The 20,435-nt window shown below is 35.6% G+C and overlaps 1 protein-coding gene across 1 annotated transcript; it reads right to left on the reverse strand.

Annotated features, from left to right (window-relative positions):
* Positions 1 to 8,310: 8,310 nt before the first annotated feature.
* Positions 8,311 to 9,166, reverse strand: TSHB (thyroid stimulating hormone subunit beta). Its single transcript, XM_061119935.1, has 2 exons — positions 9,005 to 9,166; positions 8,311 to 8,565 (listed from the first exon to the last, which is right to left on the reverse strand). The coding sequence occupies exons 1-2, from the start codon at positions 9,164 to 9,166 to the stop codon at positions 8,311 to 8,313; spliced, it is 417 nt and encodes a 138-aa protein (XP_060975918.1).
* Between the last annotated feature and the right edge of the window lie 11,269 nt (positions 9,167 to 20,435).

The raw sequence follows: 20,435 nt of genomic DNA on the forward strand, positions 1-20,435 counted from the left end.
AGTCAAAGGCTTTGGCATAGTCAAGAAAGCAGAAATAGATGTTTTTCTGGAACTCTCTTGCTTTTTCAATGATGCAACGAATGTTGGCAATTTGATCTCTGGTTCCTCTGCCTTTTCTAAAACCACCTTGAACATCTGGAAGTTTAAGGTTTACGTATTGCTGAAGCCTGGCTTGGAGAATTTTGAGCATTACTTTACTATAGTGTGAGATGAGTGCAATTGTGCAGTAGTTTGAGCATTCTTTGGCATTGCCTGTGTTTGGGACGGGAATGAAAACTGACCTTTTCCAGTCCTGTGGCCACTGCTGAGTTTTCCAAATTTGCTGGCATATTGAGTGCAGCACTTTCACAGAATCATGTTTTAGGATTTGAAACAGCTCAACTGGAATTCCATCACCTCCACTAGCTTTGTTCGTAGTGATGCTTCCTAAGGCCCACTTGACTTCACATTCCAGGATGTCTGGCTCTAGGTGAGTGTGAGTGATCACACCATGGTGATTATCTGGGTCATGAAGATCTTTTTTGTACAATTCTTCTGTGTATTCTTGCCACCTCTTCTTAATATCTTCTGCTTCTGTCAAGTCCATACCACTTCTGACCTTTATTGAGCCCATCTTTGCATGAAATGTTCCCTTGGTATCTCTAATTTTCTTGAAGAGATCTCTAGTCTTTCCCATTCTATTGTTTTCCTCTATTTCTTTGCAACCCACTCTAATATTTGAATTTTTTTTTACTTTATTTTGGAACTACTATTTTGTACACTTGAAAATGCTCTTTATGAGAATGCTGATATGCTAAAATGAAAAAAGCAAGTCTCTGCCTCAAGGAGGTTAGAGTGGAAAACAGGAAAGTATAATTACCATGAGGTAAGTGTTATGATAATCATTAACCCAGAGTGGATCTACTCAGCCTTGGAGAGGATGGTCAGAGGAGAGAGGCTTCCTGAATTTTAAGACACCAAACTGAGTCCTGAAGAATACATACAAATGAGTCAAGTAAAAAGTAATAGAAGTAGAGAAAGTGAGACATAGCTATGTTAAAAGCTAAATAGAAATTGGCCAGGAGAAATGAGAGGGTAGGGAAGAACTTAATACTTAAAAATAGAAGTAGAGTGGAAGATATCACAAAAAAAGAATTGTTATTGCACGTAAACTCAGACTTTCTGCTCGGTACAGGAGGCAATCTCATACAGAAAAAAAACAAACTTTTTAAAAATTCAGGTACCAGTTCAGTCGCTCAGTCATGTTTGACTCTTTGTGACCCCATGAATCACAGCACACCAGGCCTCCCTGTCCATCACCAACTCCTGGAGTTTACCCAAACCCATGTCCATCGAGTCAGTGATGCCATCCAACCATCTCATCCTCTGTCGTCCCCTTCTCCTCCTGCCCCCAGTCTTTCCCAGCATCAGGGTCTTTACCAATGAGTCAACTCTTCGCATGAGGTGGCCAAAGTATTGGAGTTTCAGCTTCAACATCAGTCCTTCCAATGAACACCCAGGACTGATCTCCTTTAGGATGGGCTGGTTGGATCTTCTTGCAGTCCAAGGGACTCTCAATTGAGGTATAATTGACATATATTACTTTCAGGTGTACAAATTAATAATTCAGTATTTGTAAATATTTCAAAATGATCACCACAGTAAGTCTAGGTAATATCTGTCATCATAAATTGTTAAAGAATTTTTTTCTTCTGGTGAGAATTTTTAAGATTTACTCTCAGTAACTTTCTCCAGTAATACTGGAGTGGGTTGCCGTTTCCTTCTCCAGGGGATCTTCCCGACCCAGGAATCAAACCCAGGTCTCCCACATTGCAGGCGGATGCTTTAACCTCTGAGCCACCAGGGAAGCATTTTCACATTTCACTTTCACTCAGTAACTTTCAACTATGCAGCACTAATTATTAACTACAGTCACCATGCTGTACACCCTATGACTTATTTATTTTATAACTGAAGGTTTGTTCCCTTTGACTCCCTTCATCTATTTCATCTACCCCCCACCCTCCACTTCTGGCAACCACCTATCTGTTATCTTTTTCTCCGGGCTTGTTTGGGGGTTTTTGCCATATATAAGTGAAATCAAATGGTATTTGTCTTTCTCCATCAGACTTTTTCACTTATAATACACTCAGGGTCCATCCATGTTGTCAAAAATGGGAAGATTTCCTTCTCTGCTGAGCAGTAGTCTATTATATACATCTACCAGAACTTTATCCATCCATGGCCACTTAGTTGTTTTCAACATTGCTACAATCTTGACTATTATAAATAGTGCAGTAATGAACATAGGGGTGCATATATCTTTTCCAGTTAATGTTTTCATTTTCTTCAGATAAATATCCAAATGTGGAATTGCTGGATCATACGGTAGCTCTATTTTCAATTTTTTAAAGGAAACTCCATACAGTCTTCCATGGTGGCTCCAATTTATAACCCACCAACAGTGTACAGGGTTTCCTTTTCTCCTTGCTATTTGTTTTCTTTTTGATAATAGCCATTAAACAGGTGTGAGATGCTATCTCATTGTGGTTTTTATTTGCATTTCCTAAAGATTAGTGACAGTGTACATTTTTTCATGTACCTGTTGGCCATCTGTATGTATTCTTTGGAAAAATGGTCTATTCAAGTCCTCTGCTCATTTTTTAAATCAGATTGCTTATGTATCTTTTTGATGTTGAGTTATATGAGTCTTTGTTATTTGGGATATTAACCCCTTGGGATATATTGTTTGCAAATACCTTCTCCCATTTAGTAAGTTGTCTTTTTATCTTGTTGATAGTTTCATTTGCTGTGCAGAAGCTTTTTAGTTTGATGCAGTTCATTTTTGCTTTTGTTTCCATTGTCTGATGAGACAGATTGAAAAACTATTGCTAAAGCCAACATCAAAGAGCATACTACCTACATTCTCTTTTATGAGTCTTATGGAATCGGGTCTTACCTTTAAGTCTTTAATCCATTTTAAGTTGATTTTTGTATATGGTGTGAGAAAGTAGTTCACTTTCATTCTTTTGCAGACAGATGTCCAGTTTTTTCAACACTATTTATTAAAAAGGCTATCCTTTCCCCATTGTATAATTTTGGCTTCTTTTTTGTATATTAATTGACCATAGATGCATTGTTTTATTCTAGGTGCTCTATTCTGTTCAATTGATTGTCTTTTTTAATGCCAATACCATACTGTCTTGATAACTATAGATTTGCAATACTGTTTGAAATCAGGGAGGATGATGATCCAGCTTTGTTCTTCTTTCTCAAGTTTGCTTTGTTTATTTGAGGTCTTTCATGCTTCCATACAAATTTTAGAATTGTTTGTTCTAGTTTTGTAAAAAATAGCATTGGCATTTTGATGAAGATTGAATTTAATTATGTAGATCACTTTGGGTAGTATGGAAATTTACTTTAACTACATTAATTCTTCCAGTCCATGAGCACAGAATATCTTCCCATTTATTTGGGTCTTCTTCAGTTTCTTTAATCAATGTCTTATAGTTTTCAATGTACAGGACTTTCACCTCCTGGGTATTTTATTATTTTTGATGCAATTGTAAATAGGATGGTTTTATTAATTTCTCTGTTACTTTATTACTAATGTATAGAAATGCAACAAATTTCTATGCATGATTTTGTATCCTGAAATTTTACTGAATTCATTTACTGAAATCATTTATTAGTTCTCACAGTTTTTTGATGAAGTCTTTAGTTTTTTATATATAGTATAATATATAAAAAACTATATATATATAGCTTTTTATATATAGGTTTTCTATATATAGTATCATGCAGTGACCATTTTCATTTCCAATTTGGATGTCTTTTATCTTTTTCTTGCCTACTTGCTCTGGCTAGGACTTCCCATACTATGGTGAGAGTGAATATTCTTGTCTTGTTCCTCATGTTAGAGAAAACATTTTCATTGGTATGATGTTCTCTGTGGCCTTGTATATATGACATTTATTATGTTGAGGTACATTTCCTCTAAAAGAGAAGTTGTATTACTTGAATTTCCTTTTATCAGGAAGCATCACACTATTACCTGACAATATATCATCTTGGTACATTCACTTACTTCTAAAGAATTTGGTCATTAGAAAAGCAAAGATTATTGCACTGATTCCAAATCCATTAGGTTATGAAAGAACTCTTTATATTGCAAAGTCAAATGAGAAACAAGAGAGACTCTTTTTAAAGAACTGAATCTCAAATATCCTCTGCCAAAAAGTGACTCCTTCAAACTTGAGATTGAATTAAAGACTAGTTCAGAACATGTTCCCAAATTTCCATCTTTCTCTTCTCACACAAGCAATAATTCTTCAGTTTCTCATTTATTATTTATTTATTATTTATTCTAAGTTCTCTATTTATTGTCTCACTTCTAAACCCAAAGAATACTAATACTTTCCAAAACAGCATTTCCATATACTCAAGTTTCTGGATCCATTTGAGGTAAATTGTGGGTCATGCCAATTTCTAAGCTCTTTCAAGGATTCTTCGCCTTGGACAACTCCATTTTCAAAAGAAGTTTAATACAACATATATGTGTCTAACGCAAATGGATTGCATTCAGTGGAAGGAAACAAGTTGTCTCTGATGCACCCATTGTAGGGTTCCATGGTGGTACAGGCCACCATACCCATGTCCAGGCCTAGCCTCCTTAACGAAGGAGGAAGCTCATATGACAAATGTCTTCTGAAGAAGTAAAACTCTCACTGTTTGCAGATGACATGAATCTCTACATAGAAAACCCTAAAGACTCCACCAGAAAATTACTAGAGCTAATCAATGAATATAGTAAAGTTACAGGATATAAAATTAACACACAGAAATCCTTTGTATTCCTATACACTAACAATGAGAAATCAGAAAGAGAAATTAAGGAAACAATTCCATTCACCATTGCAACGAAAAGAATAAAATACTTAGGAATAAATCTACCTAAAGAAATAAAAGACCTATATATAGAAAACTATAAAACACTGATGAAAGAAATCAAAGATGACAAAAATAGATGGAGAAATATACCGTGTTCATGGATCAGAAGAAACAATATAGTGAAAATGAGTATACTACCCAAAGCAATCTATAGATTCAATGCAATCCCTATCAAGCTACCAACAGTATTTTTCAGAGAACTAGAACAAATAATTTCACAATTTGTATGGAAATACAAAAAAACCTTGAATAGCCAAAGCAATCTTGTGAAAGAAGAATGGAACTGGAGGAATCAACCTGCCTGACTTCAAACTATACCACAAAGCTACAGTCATCAAAACAGTATGGTACTGGCACAAAGACAGAAATATAGATCAATGGAACAGAATAGAAAGCCCAGAGATAAATCTACACACCTATGGACACCTTATCTTTGACAAAGGAGGCAAGGATATACAATGGAGAAAAAACAATCTCTTTAACAAGTGGTGCTGGGGAAACTGGTCAACCACTTGTAAAAGAATGAAACTAGAACACTAACACCATACACAAAAATAAACTCAAAATGCATTAAAGATCTAAAGTAAGACCAGAGACTATAAAACTCCTAGAGGAGAACATAGGCAAAACACTCTCCGACATAAATCACAGCAGGATCCTCTATGACCCACCTCTCAGAGTATTGGAAATAAAAGCAAAAATAAACAAATGGGACCTAATGAAACTTAAAAGCTTTTGCACAACAAAGGAAACTATAAGCAAGGTGAAAAGACAGCCCTCAGATTGGGAGAAAATAATAGCAAATGAAGCAACTGACAAAGAATTCATCTCAAAAATATACAAGCATCTCATGCAGCTCAATTCCAGGAAAATAAATGACCCAATCAAAAAATGGGCCAAAGAACTAAACAGACATTTCTCCAAAGAAGACATACAGATGGCTAACAAACACATGAAAAGATGCTCCACATCACTCATTATCAGAGAAATGCAAGCCAAAACCACAATGAGGTACCATCTCATGCCAGTTAGAATGGCTGCTATCAAAAAGTCTACAAGCAATAAATGCTGGAGAGGGTGTGGAGAAAAAGGAACCCTCTTACACTGTTGGTAGGAATGCAAACTAGTACAGCCACTATGGAGAACAGTGTGGAGATTCCTTAAAAAACTGGAAATAGAACTGCCATATGACCCAGCAATCCCACTGCTGGGCATACACACCAAGGAAACCAGATCTGAAAGAGACACGTGTACCCCAATGTTCATCACAGCACTGTTTACAATAGCCAGGACATGGAAGCAACCTAGACGTCCATTGGCAGATGACTAGATAACAAAGCTGTGGTACATATACACAATGGAATATTACTCAGCCATTAAGAAGAATGCATTTGAATCAGTTCTAATGAGGTGGATGAAACTGGAGCTTATTATACAGAGTGAAGTAAGTCAGAAAGAAAAACACCAAACAGTATACTAATGCATATATATGGAATTTAGAAAGATGGTAGTGATGACCCTATATGCGAGACAACAAAAGAGACACGCATATAGAAAACAGTCTTTTGGACTCTGTGGGAGAAGGCAAGGGTGGGATGATTTGAGAGTGTATCATTGAAATGTGTATATTATCATACGTGAAGTGGATCGCTGGTCCAGGTTTGATATATGAAACAGGGTGCTCAGGGCTGGTGCACAGGGATGACGCTGGGGGATGGGATGAGGAGGGAGGTGGGAGGGGGGTTCTGGATGGGGAACACATGTGCAACCATGGCTGATTCATGTCAATGTTTGGCAAAAACCACTACAATATTGTAAAGTAATTAGCCTCCAATTAAAATAAATTAATTTTTTAAAAATGTCTTCTGAGCTGGACTATTTATAAGGGCTCTCTCTGAACCTCATAGCCTTTCCATATTTCAAGTTCTTGAAAAACATTTTTCAGATTCTGTGAAAGTCATATGTGATTAGTACCAGTTAGGTTTAAACATTAGACTTTTTACTCATTATTCAAATATCTGTATTCAACATACAGTATTCAGAGGGAATGTTATAATCCTGCAGCTTTAAGTGTTCATGTCATCAAGCAATATGAGAACCTGAAGACCCAGATTAATATTTTGAGTTCATCCTCATATCAACTTCAGATATTAAGGTAAGAATAATTTGGATTCCTGACCTTGCATATAAATGTACAACTACTGTGTCCTCATTGGTGGAGCATGGGTTTGGGTACTAATCCATCTGCACTGCCTTAGCATCCCTTCAGACACTGTCAGGTTGTAGGCATTTACATGAAGCCCATGTTAATGCAACCAGTGACTGTGGGATATAGCAAAGACAACTGGCCCTGCTGACAATGGTTTTCACACAGTGGCAAATTCTCTATCCAGAATTTGGATAGAGAGAAATGGAAAATACAGGATTAGTCATCCTTCTGAGGTCAAGTCTACAAGGGACTAGGTCTGTCACTTCACACTGCTCTTGAAACCAAACTCTCATGAAAGATTACTTAAGAAAGGAAAAGAAAAACAAAACACTTGCTAAGCAAATTTACTGGAAAACAGTGTTTCCATATTGAAGGTTTAGGTTAGAATTTAAGATGATTCCTCTCAATGAAATCCCTTCACACTCTACCACTATTCCTAAAATCTTTCATAATTATACTAGTTTTTCATGACATCAAAACCCCAAACAGCATAAGTTGCTGAAAAATGTCTCAAATTACCTGAAAGACTACAAAGGATTTAGACTTCTACATGTAAAATGATCGTGGCCTCTTATCTAGGCTTTTGGAGTATAGCTTTCATAAGTCAGTAGGCCCACCAGAGTAATTAAATAGATTAGAATATACTGTTTACTGAGTTTTGGTGAAGGTTTATCTTGTGCATTTGAATGACAGGATAAAGTACTATATTGCAAATTTCACATATTCCTTACCCTTCCCCTCTGCTCCAGTCTTGTTTCAGCCTTCGGAAGTAGGTGTCTCCAGTACACTGATGCCATGTGTTACTTCAGGGGCTGATCACATTACTCTGTAGCTTTCCCATATTCATTTTCTATTAATAGGCTAAGACGAAGCTCATGGCCCTCTGTTAAAAGAGTCTACTTAAGACTGGCTTTCATTAGTAATTCATGTCCCTGTTCTTCATTTTACCACTCTGCCCTTTCATGTGGAAATCATTCTTCATATGAGCTGGAAATGCTCTTTCACTCCCCTTTTCTTCTAAAGCCCTTAAGCTCTCTAATGCATGAATGGGTAGGATATGGATGAAATAGTACTCAAATGTACACAAGGTGTTGTGAAATATGTCAATATTTTATTAGTTTTATTCCAGGTAAATACATTTAACCAAATTGCAAATTACATTACTATTAAAATTAGATAGAAAATCCCACCACATAGGACTTCTGAGGTTTGGTACAGTAGTTTGTTTTGATGGCCTCATGTATACAATCACTATAGTCAGTATTACACTTGCCACACTTACAGCTTATAGCTACAGGGTAGGAGAAATAAGGAGTAACATGGCGTGGGCATCCTGGTATTTCTGCAGTCTTGTACATGAAGTCTCTGTATGTACAGACATCCTGAGACAGGGCATATTTGGGAAGAAACAGCTTGCCATTGACATCCTGAGGAAAGAATTTAAAAGGAGCATAATGTGATAGGACTTTAGAAAATATATAGTCATGGAAACAGGTAAAAATTAATTAACTTATATTCATCATAAATAGGACTGGAGGAGGATTCTTTAGTTCCATTTCCCAATGCCAACTCAATATATCCACACTAAATCCCATAGAGATAAAAGCGACACTCCCTCTCTTTCATCTTATATCATGTGACCAATATGCCATTTAAATAAATTTTGGAAGTAAAACTATTATAAGCAGTTATGTGTCCACTGCGCTGAGTATACACTGTAACCTGTGCACTCTACCTCTACAGAGCCAAGAAGCATTAGATTTTGGAAATGAGGTTGTGGTTTATCTCATTTTCTTTCTGGATAGAAAAGGACTGGGTCTAGGTTTATCTAATTTTCAGCTAAAAGAACTGAAATGAACTACATACCCGTGTCATACAATATCCAGCACAGATGGTGGTGTTGATGGTTAGGCAGTAAGCACATTCTTTCCTTTCGACATGCATAGTATACTCAGTTGGAATACAAAAAGACATTGCTTGTCCACATGCAAGGCCAAAAATCATGGACATCAGGAAGATAGCAGTCATGCTAAATCAAAGATAAGATTAAGATATTACATGTATCCTTTAGAACATTCAGAAGGGACATTTGGAAAGTGCTATAATGTGTATGTGTGTGTGTTTAAATATATGTATTTATTGAATACCTACATTGTCTTAGACCCTATATTAGTGTTTTTTAATAGTTAATTTTCTCAATAACCTTTCTGTGCACACTTAGATGTGGCTATGATCCATGTACCCCATCATGACAAAGCTTACAGAGTGAAAGTCCTGCTTGCAAGTGCCACTTAGATCCAGTGAAATGGCGAGCCTGAAACACTACAACAGAAAAGTAGCAGGGACATACAGTCAACTAAGTACAAAATAATTCATTCATTGGAAACAATCGAAATACCTGCCTTTATCATTATAAGAAGTGAGTTAATAGGCTTCAGTAAGGGCTTTCCCAGAAATGTGCTTTTCTAAAAACTTTGGTTCAATAGCTTAAAAGGCCAACAAACTGGTCATAATAAGAAAGGGCAAAGAAATCAAGGAAGTGAATGATCAAACTTGAGTATCAGCTCAATGCAAATAATCTTGTGTATGATTCTACCCAATGTCTGTCATGAAAGACAAGGCTAGAGAAAGTCCAAAAAAGGTCAACTAAAATTACACTGGTGTTAAGGGGCTAAACCCAGCAATTTAAAAACCCCTCTTCTCAACCCTTAGGATATTCCTTTAAAGTTGAAAGAAATAGAGTTGAAAAAATAAAATTATTTTACTTGAAGTTGTATGGAACTCATTATCTTAAAAAGATTATGGAGGCAAAAAAAATAGGTTGACACAATGAGAGTAACACAATCAAGGATGACAGGTCCACTGTAGGTTAGCCAGGAAAGTAAAATAAGTTTTGGCTGCATGGAAGATATCAGAGGATTCTCAACCTCTGCAACTTAATCTCCCCTTTTAAAATCATTCATAAATGATTCACTGAGTACCTAAACAAAGAGGTATGATTTCAGGCCCTAAATAATGAGAGCCCTCTGATGAACAGTGTGTTCACTATCAACTGGGCATTGTAATGAGCTGGATAATGTTATGACTTATTTAAGTTTTGCCACTGAGAGGGGATAATCAAGTTTGAGACTTTTGGATATAAGTTGATCACTTCAAAGATTAAGAAGATTTTTTTCATCTTATAAATACTGTACAGTTGGTTTGGCATATTTGGATTCTTTACCTTCTCAAGGACCATAGTCAGAAAAGAAAATACATATCTTCATGGAATAGCTTTGAATACAAACTTGTTTTATTAAATAAATTATAATTCATTAAACATTGTTATTCAATCAAGAAGACTGTATCAAGATTTTTCTCAATTTTTCCTCAAATCTATCAATTATATTCCAATAGCATCTTTAAACTGCATACACTAAAACTTCCATTAATTGAAATCTCATGGACTCAGCCTCAGTTAACAAGTTAAAGAATTTTTGTCTTTAATTAACTTAACTCATAAGAAAAAAATGAAACCACATTCAACAAGCTACCAGGTATTTTAAATGTCAACTTCCAGAGATTAGTGGCCATTTCAACCAGTCTTCTATTTGCAGAATGAGAACTGCAGATGAATTAGACAAATATATATTGAGCATTTTAACTAGGCACTGAGAGACACAAAATGGATGTTATAGTCTTTGACCTCAAAGGCTGACAGTCTAGTGAAAGAGATACCTATGAACACTAATTAAGAAAAATACCTATTGTTTAACTGATAACACCATGTGTTGGTAATGATTTTGAGTAAATAGAACCTTCATATGCTGTTGGTGGGATGGTAAAATGATACACAAAAATATTTTGAAAATCAGTTTGACAGTTTCTTATAAAATTACACATATACTTAACTGATGACCCAGCAATTCTACTCTTAGATATCCACTCAAGATAAATAAGAACAAATGTTTACAAAAAGTAGTTAGTGTTTTAAGTGCTCAGAGACTTGAAACTATGACTCTGACACCACAGTAATCAAAGACTTTTTCTATATAGACAAGGAAGTGAACTAACCCATTAAAAAGGGTTTTCTGGTAAATACTTTCAAATAAAATTTGCATATTCTTGGTATGAAATACCAAGAAACACAATTACAGACATTTTGTACAGCAAAAGAACAGAGTGAAAGCACAAGAGCAAAATTACAAAAGAACAGAGCAAAATTACAAGAATTCCTGGCTCATAGAGTCTGGTTTTCTCAGTGCTTCACAAATGGGAGCTCCCTCTATGGTAGAGTTGGTTCCATTATTTTAGAGCCACAGACTTAGAGAATCCTCTGAAGGATCTTAAAAGTATTGACTGAGTAAATGACATAAAATACTCACACATCATGATCATACGGTTCTTGCCCATTTAGCCAGTCAACCATTGGATTTTTGCCATAGGAAATAATTAATATCACGTATTTTAACTTTTAGGCATATGATCTATATAAAATAGATATGTGCTAACCTATGATGAGAATATTGGTTCTGAGGGTAAGGAACAGATTTCAAGATCTCCCATAGATCTATGAGAAATCAACTAAAATATTGAATCTGTCTGGCCTAATTTCCCCATCTGCAAAGCAGAAAGAGACAAGTACATTTGATCCTTTTTGAAACTGTAGAATTTTTAAAAAACAGTCTTGGAACTTTTACTCATTGTTGTCATATCCATTATGGACACTCTAAATTGTCTTGAAGTTTCTCTTTTAAATGTAAAACTCCAAGCTAACAAAAGAAAAATTAAAAGTGCTGAATCATCTTTGCTATATAACAGTAAATAAAGTAAGAATTATTCTTTCTCCTTTATTGCAAATAGTAAAACTTCACCCAAAGAATTTTTCTGGGCCTTAATTTCTTCAGCTGTAAAAAAACACTGAAACCTAGAAGATGATAAGGAAGGACTTTTCAGCACAGAGTATGATTCTATGTGATAAATTAGTGTCAGGTCCCTGGTTTAATAGTGATCTAAAATTATGCTTCCAGATTTTATTGCAATTGTGTGTAACTAAGAAATCAAGAAATTTGTGCTTTCATTTTTCCATATACTCCTTCCTAAAACCATAATAAGAATAAAACAATACATGTGAAGCACTTGGAATGCTACAGAAGACTATGTAACTATATAACATTCAGTATATAAATCAGTGTTAGTTAATACCTCCTTGTAAGACCTGCCACAATTTCTCCTGTGTCCTCACCTGGATTCTCAACCTCTGCAACTTAATAGCCTCTTTTAAAACTATTCATAAATGATTTATTGAGCACCTAAACACAGAGGCATGATTTCAGGCACAAATTATGAGATGCACTTTTCAGTGCCATGATCATCTACACTTGCAACATTTTTCCTGATTCCAAGATATCCTCTTTCCTTTGTCCCCTACCCAACCTTTTCTCTCATCTTTTTGTTCTTACTACCTTTATTCTAAGCACATTTCTCTCTATTCTTCTAGTTTCTTTCACCAATCTTTTCTCTTCAAATCCCTTACTGTGCTATGAAAAGAATCAATTGCCCACCCTGTGAACATTCCAGGAACTAGCCTAAAGCAATATATTTTTCTAGAGAGCAAAATGTACTATAAGGTATGTATGTGCTTTGGACACTATCCAAGGCGGGTTAGCTATAACTAAAATAATACAGAGTAAATTACCTCTGCAAGTACCCCAAACTGAATTTACTCCAGGTTTTCTCAGAAGTACATTATCATCAAAAACAATCATTAGTAATTTACAGGATTTAATACATAGATTATTGAATTGATTAAAACATTTAAATCAAATGTAAATATTAAGGGAAGGCCATGAATAGCAATCAGCCTTCATTAGGGAATTGACCAATTTTTCCTCTTCTTTGATGTCAGTAGAAAATTTTCTTATCCTTACATATGTAGTTTATTCATCTTCACCCACCACTGAACAATTTTGGAGCAGTAATTAGGATTTCTAGAGCTTATCAAGGCAAATTATCACTCAGCATTTGCCATTTTTAAATAAATGCTAAAATGATGAAAATAAGAATAATTTAGAATAGCAACATTTCATTTCACAAATCCTTCTCAGGGTAGACACCTACCTTACTTTGCATTGGTGAGCTGATGCTGTAATGACCCAGACTAAAAACTCTTGGTTCATTTTATACCCTTCAGGATAATTCCTCTCTGATCCTCTTGTTTACATAATCACGTTTGAATTACTGCTTTCTTATCTGAAAATCACCTATTGAAAATTCATACTGAATCTCAAATAAAATGTGTTTAGACAAACATCTTCACATCTTCCTCTGGAAACTCTGACATTATTGTAGCATGAATTTTCCTTTTCTCCTATTTCAAAATAAAATTACCCTTACAAATACATTCTTTATTAATATTTATTAATATTAAAAAATATAAACAGAGAAGGAGAAAAAACAAATTCAAAACAAAACAAAAAAAAAAAAACCCTTAATATAGTCTATGTCAGTCTTGGGAATGAAAATTTGGGGGAAACTTGAATGCCCCAAATTTTATCTAAATGCTCATTTAGAGATATATAAAATTATTGCTCATCTATAAAGCAAAGGCAACTTCTTTATGGCAATCCGGGACAATCGGTACATATCTTGCTGATTAAAATAGTTCAAAATATCTTAATTGTTTTTTCTTTAAATTTAAAACTTAATAAATAAAATTTACATGTAGGAAACAATAGTATTTAAGTAAATGGTCAAATATTTTGAGATCTCAAACTGATTGAGCTCAAATCCTGGCTCTGTCATTTACTAGCTATATGACATTAGCATGCTTGAGCTCTCTTTTATTTCCATTTCTTTGCCTGTTTAAAGGTAATATCAGTGTTTGTGTAAAGCACTTAACACAGTGTCTGGCATATAATAAGTGCTCAATAAATAGTTGTTGCTGTTATTGTTGTGGTGGTGGTGCAGTTACTAAGCTATATCCAACTCTTTGCCACCCCATGGACTGCAGCACATCAGGCTCCGCTGTCCTCCATTATCTCCCAGAGTTTGTTCAAACTCATATTCATTGAGTCAATGATGCTATCTAACCATATCATCCTCTGCTGCCCTCTTCTCCTTTTGCTTTCAATTTTTACAAACATCAAGGGTCTTTTCAAATGAGTCAGCCCCCCCCCCAAAAAAAAATGAGTCAGCCCTTTACATCAGACATCAGGTGGCCAAATATTGGAGATTCAGCTTCAGCATCAGTCCTTTCAATTAATATTCAGGGTTGATTTCCTTTAGAATTGACCAGTTTGATCTTGCAGTTCATGGGACTCTATAGTCTTCTCCAACACCACAATTCGAAAGCATCAGTTCTTTGGTGCTCAGCCTTCTTTATGATCCAGCTCACATCTGTACATGACTACTAGAAAAACCATAGCTTTGACTATATGTACCTTTGTTGGCAAAGTGATGTCTCTGCTTTTTAATATGCTGGCTAGGTTTGCCATAGCTTTCCTTCCAAGAAGCAAGTGTCTTTTAATTTCATGGCTGCAGTTACCATCTGCAGTGATTTTGGAGCCCAAGAAAATAAAGACTCTCACTGTTTCCATTTTTTTCCCTTCTATTTGCCATTAAATGATGGGACTGAATGCCATGGTCTTAGTTTTTTAATACTGAGTTTCAAGCCAGCTTTTTCACTCTCCTCTTTTGCCCTCATCAAGAGGCTCTTTAGGTCCTCTTCCCTTTCTGCCATTAGAGTAGTATCATCTGCATATGGTTGATATTTCTCCCAACAATCTTAATCCACTTTGTGATTGATCCAGCCCGGCACTAAATGTGAGGTAAGGGCTTCCCAGGTGACTCAGTGGTAAAGAATCTGCCTGCCAATGCAGGTTCAGTCCCTGGGTCAGGAAGATCCCCTGGAGAAGGAAATGGCAACCCACTCCAGTATTCTTGCCTGAAAAATCCCATGAACATAGGAAACTGGCAGGCTACAGTCCATGGCAATGCAAAAGAGTTGGATGTGACTTAGTGACTAAACAACCACAATCTATAATAACTCAACATTTATTTTTTTAAAAATATTTAGCTGCAGCACCTAGCACATATTTGTTGAATGCATAAATTTGTTGAATGCATAAATGGTTGAGGGAGTACCTGAATAAATAATTACTGAATCTTTGGAACCAAAATACACTTTTCTCCATTCCACAGCCATAACTCAGTTTTACCCCTTTAACCTGTTTGCCTCACTATAACAAAAGCAATATGTCAACAGTTCAATGGACCATTATCTTATAGCATACACAAAAACTAATCCAAAATGGATTAAAGATTTGGATTTAAGACCTTAAACTATAAAAGCTCTAGAAGAAAACACAGGCAATATATTCTTTGACATTGGTCTTAGCAATATCTTTCTGGATATGTCTCCTCAGACAAGGAAAACAAAAGTAAAAATAAACAAACAGTACTATATCAAACTAAAAAGCTTCTTCACATCAAAGGAGAAACCACCAACAAAACTAAAAGACAACTTACCAGATGGTAGAAGATACTTGCAAATCACATATCCGACGAGGAGTTAGTATCCAAAAAATATAAAGAACTCGTACAAATCAACATCAGAAAAACAAACAACCAAATTAAAATATAAGCACAGAACCTGGATAGATATTTTTCCAAAGACATACAGATAGCCAACAGACACATGAAAACATGCCCAGCATCACTAATTAATAGGTAAATGCAAATCAGAACCACTGAGTTAGCACCTCATACCTATCAGAATGGCTATTATCATAAAGAGAAAAAAATTACAAGTCTTGGAGAGTATGTGGAGGAAAGGGAGCCCTCATACACTTGGTAGAAAGGTAAACTTGTGCAGCCACTATGAAAAACAATATGGTTAATTCCTCAAAAAAATTAAGAATACAACTATATGATCCATATATTTCACTTCTGGGTATTTATCTGAAGAGTACAAAGATACTAATTCAAAAAGATATATGCACCCTTATGTTCATGGCAGCATTATTCACAATAGCTAAGATATGGAAACAACCTAAAATGTCTATGAGTGGATGAATATATAAAGAAGATGGAAAACTACTCAGTCATAAAAAGATGAGATCTTGCCATTTGCAGCAACATGGATGTACCTTGAGGGTATTATGCTAAGTGAAATAAGTCAGGTGAGAAAGACAAATAATATATGATTTCAATCATATGTGGAATATTTCAAAAATCAAAATAAACAAAACAATCAAAAACAAATAGATACAGAGGACAGATTGGTGGCTACCAGAGGAGAAAGAAGGTTGGTGAGAAAGCAAAATGGGTAAAGGGGGTCAATTGTATGGTGATGGATAGAAACTAGCCTCTTGGATAGAAAGGATAGAAACAAGCATACACTGTTGTCTATTCAGAAGCTGAATTATAAAGTTGTACACATGAAGCATATAATGTTATAAACTGTTACCTCAATAAAAAATATTATTCTATGTGAAAAAGCTAGACCAAAAAAAGTGCATGCCATATGATTGTTTATATAAAATTCTAGAAAATGCAAATTAATCATTAGAGCAAAAGCCAGTGATTATGTGGGGATGGGGAAAGACAAGGAAAAACAGGAGACTGGGATGACGAAGGGGCACAGGAAATTTTTAGGGGTAACATTTACATATTTTTAGGGGTAATATGTTTTTCTTGATTATGATGATCTCACAGGATATACATATGCCAAAACCTATCAAATTGTACTCTTCATATATATGCACAATTATGTTCTGTACCCCAAAAATTCATACACTGGCGTGCCAACCTCTAGTAACTTTGAATGTGACCTTATTTGGGAAATAGAGCATTGCAGAAGAAATTAGTTAAGATGAAGTGGGTTAGGTCTCTAAAACAACACCATTTGGTATCCTTATAAAAAGGGGACATTTGGACACAGACATAGGAGCCGGGAGAACGCAATGTGATGATTAAAGTTCCTTGCCACAAGGAGCTACCAGAAACTAGGAGATCGGCCTAGAACAGATCCCTTCCCAGCACCTTCAGAGTGGCATGACCCTACCCTACCAATATTTTACCTTGGACTTCTAACCCCTAGAATTATGAGACAAGAAATTTTTGATGTTTAAGCCATTCAGTTGTCATGCTTTTTTATAACAGCCCTAAGAAGCTAATACATGCAGTAAATTGTATTTCATTTAAGTGTTAGTCATTCAGTCTTGTCTGATTCTTTGCCACCCCATGGACTGTGACTGTGTAGCCCTCCAGGCTCCTCTGTCCATGGAATTCTCTGGGCAAGAATATTGGAGTGGATTGCCATTTCCTCCTCCAGGGGATCTTTCTGACCCAGGAATTGAACCTGGATCTCCTGCATTGCAGACAGATTCTTTACCGTCTGAGCCACCAGGGAAAGCCCATAATTTATAGATTGCTGCAATGTTCGCCTTGCTCATGCTCAGTCCTGTCCACCTCTTTGCAACTCTTTGGACTGTAGCCCACCAGGCTCCTCTGTCCATGAGATTTTTCAGGCAAGAATACTGGAATGGGTTGCCATTCCCTTCTCCAGGGGATCTTCCTGACCCAGGAACCAAACTCATGTCTCCTGTGTCTCCTGCATCACAGGCAATTCTTTACCCGCTGAAACAAATCTGCCTGCAATGCAGGAGACACAGGAGACATGGGTTTGGTCCCCGGGCCAGGAAGATCCCCTGGAGAAGGGAATGGCTACCTACTCCAGTACTCTTGCCTGGAGAGTTCTATGGATAGAGGAACCTGTCGGGTTACAGTTCACGGGGTTGCAAAGAGTCAGACATGACTGAGTGACTAACAGTTAATTGCATGTCAATCAAAGCCCCAACAAAGCTGTTTTTACAATTCCAGTAGATAAAAATAGTCTGTGCCTACTTATCTGGATACATGTTGTATTACTTTTTCACTCTTCACTCTTCCTTTTACTATACTCTTTTGAACATTCTAAACTTTTCTTGCAGCAGGGCTTTCCATTTGCTGTTTGCTCATTATGAAGAGCCCTTTCACCATATCTCCAAATGGCTTCCTCATTATTTCCCCAGAAAAGGTTTCCTTGACAACCAAATGTACTGTCTCACACTAGCCCCATCACTTTTCATCCTACCCTCTCATACTTTCTTCATAGCATTTATAAGCTTCTGATGTTATATTATTTGCTTACATGTTTTCTCTGTTTCTCCCTTTCCAAATAGAATATAAGCACCATAAATGGAGGGGCTTATCTGTCATGGTCATCACTGTATCCTCAGAGATCAAACCAGCCTATTGTAAACATGATATGTTCAATAAATATTTATTGAATGCATAAGTGAACATATAGATGCTAATCTCAGAGTGTATAATTTGGTGCATAGAGAGGTTATTAACTGCTTCAGTGTTCTATAGATAGTTACAGGCAAAGCCAGGCTGAAGTCCAAGTCTCCTAATATCTTTTTTATTACATTAAAATTTTAACTCACTTTCAAAGGTGAAAAAAAAAGCCATTCACAATTAGTTTAACAGAGGAGTGACATTGGAATATGGATCAGAGTTACTAATACTTTCCCCACCTCAAAGAGTAGGTGCTTTTCTACCTTGCAATATGCTCTAGTTCCATAAAATTCTAAAATCCTATGCAACAGATACTTTTTTAAACATCAGTTTATTCATCTGAACTCTGAGCTATCTATAAGCGTCAAATTACAATAGCCTGCAATTTGAAACAAAATCTGTTTATTAAACTCCTTTTAATGCTCTTTTCTTAAACAACACAGATAATTGATAGCAAGTAGAGCTGGACCTAATGGGCATATTGATCATTTTATTATCTTGAAGCTCCGAAGTGAAGAGACAATTTTGATTTAATATGTATAAAAATTACGTCAATTTGCTGCTCTCCTTTGGTAACCAGTTAAAGCCTCTAATATGTCAGATTTATATGAATTTATACAAACTTGTTCCAACCATTTGAAAACATTTTTAAAATTAAGGTCATCTATAAATGTTAATAGGAATTGCTAATGTTTTCTGTAATAAAATTTGTAGAGTCATATAGTCAGATCAGTATCAATTTTTCTTTCCTATATATCAAAACTCATTTCTCTAACCCTTAGTATAATATCTTTCATTCTATTTTTGTTACTTTATATAACCTCTTGGTAATTAGATATTATTTCTCTGGCTGAATAATATGAGCAGTATTAACTGTACTCACAATAACACGTGTAACCACTTCTCAGCAACTAATCAACAATATGTTATGAATCTCACCAAAAAGTATTTTAACTTTTCTCATCTTTGTTTAGTAGACCTTTTTCTTTAAAAGGAATTCATAGTATTGTTATCTGTGAAAATCAATAAAAGATTGTTAGCAAATTAGTCTGTGTAGCTAAGGACTAATAAACTAATAATATAGTTAACTTCCTTCACTACACATGTGTAAAAAATAATTGAAGTGAAAGAAGCTAGACACAAAAAAATCACATATGACATGATTCCATATATTTGAAATATACAGAATAGGTAAATTCAAAGAGATAGAAAGCAGACTGGTGGCTACCAGGGGCTGGGGGAGTGGAAAATGGGGAATAACAGCTTAGAGGGTAATTAAATGATTTGGAACTAGATAAAGGTAGTGCTTGCACAACACTGTGAATATATTAAATGCCACAGAACTGTTCATTTTGAAATGTGTATTCAGTTATAATAAAGAAATATTGCCATTTGCAGCAACATAGATGGACCTAGAAAAAGGCAAAAATATGATACAACTTACATGTGGAATCTAAAAATAACACACACAATACAAATAATGTCAAGATGCAAAAATTCTTCACAAGAATTTTAGAAATCAAATTCAATAATATATAAAAAAGGATAATATGTATGACCAAGTGAGATTTATACCAGGAATACAAAGTCAATTTAACACTCAAAAGTCAACTAATGTAACTCACCATGTCAAGAGACTAAAAGCAAAATATCAGTTATTAATCTCAAAACATGTGGAAAATTTTTTGAGAAAATTCATCATTCATTCATTCATGATAAAATTTCCAGCAAACTAGTAATATAATGAACTTCTTCAACCTGCTAAAAGATATCTATTAATAACATCATCAGTTCAATTCAGTCGCTCAGTCATGTCTGACTCTGTGACCCCATGAACCACAGCATGCCAGGCCTCCCTGTCCATCACCAACTCTTGGAGTCCACCCAAACCCATGTCCATTGAGTCAGTGATGCCATCCAATGATCTCATCCTCTGTCGTCCCCTTCTCCTCCTGCCCTACATCTTTCCCAGCAT

Source organism: Dama dama, chromosome 20 (genome assembly GCF_033118175.1).
Source record: "Dama dama isolate Ldn47 chromosome 20, ASM3311817v1, whole genome shotgun sequence".
In the NCBI taxonomy this organism is placed as follows: Eukaryota; Metazoa; Chordata; class Mammalia; order Artiodactyla; family Cervidae; genus Dama; species Dama dama.